General features: G+C 46.6%; 1 protein-coding gene across 2 annotated transcripts in view; it reads left to right on the top strand.

Annotated features, from left to right (window-relative positions):
• The first annotated feature begins 292 nt into the window (after positions 1–292).
• GPR176 (G protein-coupled receptor 176) overlaps positions 293–6,090 on the top strand; it is a 106,339-nt gene continuing 100,541 nt past the window's right edge. For both annotated transcript variants that reach the window (XM_034993570.1, XM_034993571.1), the window contains exon 1: positions 293–998. In XM_034993570.1, coding sequence (XP_034849461.1) covers positions 677–998 — 322 coding nt within the window. In that variant the 5' untranslated portion in view covers positions 293–676. The remainder of the gene's footprint in view (positions 999–6,090) is intronic.

Genomic DNA, 6,090 nt, shown 5'->3' with positions numbered 1-6,090 from the left:
CCGCGAGCGTCTCTCCCCGCAGCAAAGGCGGGAGCAGGGCCGGGAAAGGGGGCGCTAGGCCGTGCAGAGGCAAAGGGGCGCCAGAACGGTGTCTCTTGCCGCTGACACCGAGGCGGGAGGTTGGAGTCCCGGACTAGGGGCTGGGCCAGAGGAGACCGCGCCGGCGTCCTGGGGGACGGCCGGGCGCGTGAGCGAGGCTGTTGGGAGATTCAGGGCATTCCGCCCAGACCGTAGGTGCCGTCGGGGACTCCGGGTCCCCTCGGAGCTCCGGTCACTTGGCTTGGGCATTTCACAGGTTTCCCATCGCCATCCCGCCACTCAGAGCCAGCAGGATTGATCAGCCAAATGTTCTCGTCCTCCTGAGGAGAGGGGTCAAGCCCGTCGGCCGGAGGGGACTCGAGAGGGATGGCCCGGCCCTCGGGGGGTGGAAGGAGCAGAGGTTGAAGAGGGCGGCGGGAGCGGGGAGCACCTCCTTGACTATCAGATGCCTCCTGTGTTTCCATCTCTGCCGAGTGGGCTTGGCCGCGCTGACTACCCGGGAGGAGGGACGGACGCAGCTCGGCCGGCTCTGACCGTGCCGCCTCCATGTGGCTGCTGACGGGGACCCAGGAGGGAACCGGCTTGGGGCGCAGCCTCGCCCTCCTCCCTCCCCGCCTCCCAGGCGCCGGGGCTGGCGATGTGGAGAGGTGAGGGGACCCGCGGCTGCCCCGGGTTCTCCAGGACTCCACCAGGCGCCCGCGTGTTCCACCGCACCCGGGGCAGGAGCGACCCAGGCGGGGCTCCGAGGTGGGCGGGCGACGAGTGGAGCCGGAACCCCTTCCTCGACATGGGGCACAACGGCAGCTGGATCTCCCGAAACGCCAGCGAGCCGCGCAACGCGTCGGGCGCGGAGGCTGGGAGCGCCAACCGCAGCGCGCTCGGGGAGTTCGGCGAGGCTCAGCTGTACCGCCAGTTCACCACCACCGTGCAGGTCGTCATCTTCATAGGCTCGCTGCTCGGTAAGCCGCCTAGGGGGGCGCCGCCCGGGGGCGCTTCCCGGAGCGCACAGGCTCGGAGGGGCCACGGGATCGGGGGCCGCCGGAGCCGCGGTGGATTCGGGGTGCCTGGCAAAGTGGAGATAGTGGGGTTTAAGAATGCGGGGATAACTGCAGGGAAGTTAAGCAGGGACGGTTGACTCCAGCCCCCAAGCTGGAAGCAGAAGAGTTCTCGTAGGGCTTTGTCTCGGTCCGAGGACCGCGCCTGGTACAGGAGGAGGTCCGCCTCCCGGGCAGCCCTTGCGGAACGCTTCGTGATGGGCAAAACCCTGCCCAACAATCATTCCTCACCTCCTGGGTGCCTGGTCGGAGCGCTGGCCCGAGCTCCTGTTTACAAATAGCGAGGGACAAAGATCCTTTTTTGTTACTGATGACTGATGTGTTTTGCACTCCCGTCTATTCCCTATATAAAAAATTATTTTGAAAGAGACTTATTTTGCATATGTTCTATGGCTTTCTTCTTTGGAACACCGACCTGCTTGCTGGTAAACAATTCCGTGGAGTTAAACTCTATGGTGCCTTCTGATAACCCTAAACAAAACAAATCCCAGTACATTTCTCTACCTATATTTTGTCTGAAGTACAAAATATGCAGATTTAGGCATACTTGTTCAACGAACTGAAATGAGTGGTTAGTAAAAACGTTTGTCCACTAGCATGAGAATTACCTGTATTTCTGATAGGTACTCTTTAAATGATAAGTGATAGCAATATTCATTTCTGTTGAGGTTAGTTGAACATATTGCATATTACTTGTAGATAAGTGACTTCCCTTCAAATGTAAATTTTCTTTTTTTTTTTTTAAAGATTTTATTTATTTGAGACAGAGAATGAGAGAGAGAGAGAGCACATGAGAGGGGGGAGGGTCAGAGAGAGAAGCAGGCTCCCCGCTGAGCAGGGAGCCTGATGCGGGACTCGATCCCCGATGCGGGACTCGATCCCGGGACTCCAGGATCATGACCTGAGCCGAAGGCAGTCGCTTAACCAACTGAGCCACCCAGGCGCCCCAAATGTAAATTTTCTGATAAGGCATTTAAATGGATGTAAAAAGATGTGATTATGTGTGATATTGTGGTCAAGAGCAGTCCTAAAGTTTTGAAGTAGGAATAGATTTTTTGCAGACACCTGTCAATTTCCATGGAAATCAATATAAGTGACATCAGAAAGACTGGAAACATTTAGTGTTTGGAATTTCCCTTCATAATTTCTCTAATTGTCATCATCCTGTTCCACTGTATCATACTGATTTTCCACTTCTTGTTATGAGGGCATTTTCAGGAGTAGATATCAGTGTGGCTGTGTGTGTGTGTTAAGATGTGTTTTTAATGAGTAGAATGATAAATGCACATTAACAAAGAAAATGCTTGTGTATCAAATATTTGTATTCATTTAACAACAAACACTGAACACCTACTAGGTACCATGCACAATGAATTGTAGATTATTAGGAGTTAAATTCTAGTGTTGTCACATTTACTTAAAGTGTAGATTATTGGGGAGAGTAGAAGTGGCTGCATTTTTATTTCTGCAGGGTTTTACATATATATATATTTGTTTTGTTTTCCCCATTGGGAACTCTAACAATGAAGAAAGATGATGATGGGAGAAATTTTCCCAGAGTTTGACTCCAAAATTTTGAGTACTATTGAAACAGAAAATAGAGCATGTATGTAAAGGGCATAGCAAATAGTGCACACTTAATGTTAGTTCTGTTTCCAGTGTACCATCTCTTTTGTAAATTACATTGGATTCAAGAATTGCTAGGTAGAGGTGTCCAGGTGGCTCAGTCGGTTAAGTATCTAACTCTTGATCTCAGCTCAGGTCTTGGTATCAGGGTGGTGAGTCAAAGCCCCGTGTTGGTGGTTATAGAGCCGCCTTTTTAAAAATTTTTTTTAATTTTTAAAAATTTTATTTATTTGAGAGAGAGCATGAACAGGGGGAAGCGTAGATTGAGAAGCAGACTCCCTGCTGAGGTGGGATTCCCAATGTGGGACTTGATCCTAGGACCCTGGGACCATGACCTGAGCCAAAAGAAGACGCTTAACGAGTGAGCCACCCAGGCGCCCCAGTCTGCCCTTACTTCAACTTTTTCCCCACAGCGGTTTAATTGACAGGCAAGAACTGTTTTTGTGGCTTTCTCCCAAGAGGAGACTGATTTTCCTCTTGATTGTTAGTTATGCCTGGCTTGGTGAAGGAGGACATTATTTTCTCCCTTCCATGTTACTTGGCCCTCCTAAGAGAGAATTCCATTTGCTCTTTTTTCTTTTCAGAAAAAGTATAAATATGGTTAAATTCCATGAAATCTAAAGTCAGAGAACTTGGGCAAAAGGAAAGACAGCATGGGGTGCCTGGGTGGCTGTCAGTTAAGGGTCTGACTTCTGATTTCTGCTCAGGTCATGACCTCAGGGTCCTGGGCTCGAGCTGCACCTCGAGTTCTGCACTCAGTGCGGAGTTGGCTTGTCTCTCTTCTTATGCTCCTCTCCACTCCTCAAAGTCTTCAAAAGGAAAGGCATTTCAGGTGTCCTTAAAATTTTAGCTGAATCATAACAGCCTTGTGTACTTACTTACTGGTATTCTTGATTGTTTTTGAGGATTTCACCTGTATAAACATATCTGTGTAATTGAATCCTCCTGGTGATGCCAGCTGAGGCTCAGAGCTTAAATTGCAAAGCCAAGTAGAGTCAGTTGCAAGGCAAGTAAACTTGGGAAGCATAGTTTCATGAAAGCCCCCCCCCCCGCCCCAGAAAACTCACAGATTAGGAATGAAAGAAAAACATTTATTATGGAAGAATCTTTAAGGCGGAAAAGTTAAGTGGAGAATAGAATAGTATCTAGAATAGCATGTGATGCTGATTTAATCTACTTGTTTCTCCTATCTGCAAATATAGACAAATGAGTTTTTATTTTTTCCCCTTTAAACAAACTCAGATATACTTCCTAGATTGCCTAAATAGATTTTTTTCATTAGAATTTTCAAAGGCCCACTGTTAGGTGAAAATAATTCCTTTATACTATTGTGGTTTTGCAGTCTTTTGGAAACTTAGTGCCCTGTATGAGGAAAAAAGTCAACTTGGGATAACTATAATATTCTAGCCATAGGGAACATTAATTGCTTTCAGAATGAACTCTTGAATTTATATAATACTCTTCAAATAATGCCTTTTGATGCTTTGTGTAAACTAGTGTTTCTCAGCCTTTTTTTAAAAAATTTTTTTAAAGGTTTTACTTATTTGAGAAAGCACAGAGGGAGAGTGAGAGGGAGAAGCAGACTCCCTGCTGAGCAGGAAGCCCAACACTGAGGGGGCTCTATTCTAGGACCCCAGGACCATGACCCAAGCCAAAGGCAGACCCTCAACTGACTGAGCCACCCAGGCGCCCTTCTCAGCCTTCTTTTTTTTTTTTTTAAAGATTTTTTATTTATTTATTTGAGACAGAGAGAATGAGAGAGACAGAGAGCACATGAGAGGGGGGAGGGTCAGAGGGAGAAGCAGGCTCCCTGCTGAGCAGGGAGCCCGATGCGGGACTCGATCCCGGGACTCCGGGATCATGACCTGAGCCGAAGGCAGTCGCTTAACCAACTGAGCCACCCAGGCGCCCCCCTTCTCAGCCTTCTTTATGTAACATCTTGGGATATCTGAAGATATGCTTTAGGTCTTGAAAGAGTCAAATTTATATTTTTATTTTTTTTAAGATTTTTTTTTTTTTTTTTAACACAGAGCACAAACAGGGGAAGCAGCAGGCAGAGGTAGAGGGAGAAGCAGGCTTCCCGCTGAGCAGGGAGCCAGATTCAGGGCTCCATCCCAGGACTCTGGGCCATATCCTGAGCTCAAGGCGGATGCTTAACCAACTGAGCTACCCAGGTGCCCTGAAGGAGTTAGATTTCCCTTTGGTAAATATATGGCACACAACACTTTTAATAGTGAACAGTGTAAAATCGAAGACTCAGAAAAGATTTGGAATCACCATTTCCCGTAAGTGCTTTGGATCTAACTCCTCAGAGTTGATCTTCTCTCCCTTTTTCCCAGTCCTTTGGGATTCACAATGCAAGTGCATGGAAAGCTAGTCCCCTCTCTGGTGCTTTCACTTGACAAAGGTCAGTGGCTGTTATGAAGCCTGTTACCTCTAGGCTCCCCCCGCCCCCTACATAAATTGCCTGTCATCTGTGCCTGTTACCATTGAAGGAAGCATTTAGGAGGTTTTTGTAAATGAACTTGCTCTTATTTAAAGAAAATGAGCATTGTGGACAATAGCCAACAAATTATATATCTTTCCTCACCAATGGTCTATAGTATGAAATTGATGACCCTAAGTAAAGGTCCATCTTGTCTGTGGCCTGATTCTTGAGGTGTGGTTATTGAAGTATTCATATGGGGAACTGTCCTACTGAATTGATCTGACAGATGATTGGATAAACACCATTTTTGCTCATGATTTTTTTTAAAGATTTTATTTATTAGAGTGTGCGTAAGACAGCACGAGCCGGTGGGAGAGGGAGAAGCAGGCTCCCTGCTGAACCAAGAGACTGACATGGGGCTGGATCCCAGGACCCTAATCATGACCTAAGCCAAAGGCAGAAGCTTAACTGACTGAGCCACCCAGGCGTCCCGTTAGTTAAATGTTTGGTAGAAACAGTGTTAATATTAGTTTGTGCTTATGAGTCATAATTATATAGGATGACTTTTAGTTAACCATAATTATAGCCAATAATAATGTAATATCATCAGCCTTATTTTACCTGCTTTTTAGGTATGCCTGGAAACCTAAGTAGACTAAATCAAGAATGTGATGTCTTCGATTGACCTAAGAAGTTTGAAATAGTGAGGTCAATAGTTACAGCCTATGTAGGTGGACTCCTATTGTATTGACTCAGATTCTCTCACATTGTTGATTTCCATGTGATACATGCATTCCCCCATTCTTTTATAATGTAGTATGTTAGGTGTAGAAAATAAATTTGACTTCCTTCTGAATGAAACACTTTTGTTAATACTATTCTTTTCATTACTAGGTCTTCAGTGTATATCCTTCCACTTCTTAATTCCTTCAGGAAATTATA

This window comes from Mirounga leonina, unplaced genomic scaffold (assembly GCF_011800145.1).
Source record: "Mirounga leonina isolate KUSES-001 unplaced genomic scaffold, KU_Mleo_1.0 Mir_91, whole genome shotgun sequence".
NCBI lineage: Eukaryota > Metazoa > Chordata > Mammalia > Carnivora > Phocidae > Mirounga > Mirounga leonina.
Note: the sequence above shows the minus strand (reverse complement) of the source record. Positions and strands in the feature narration are given on the sequence as shown.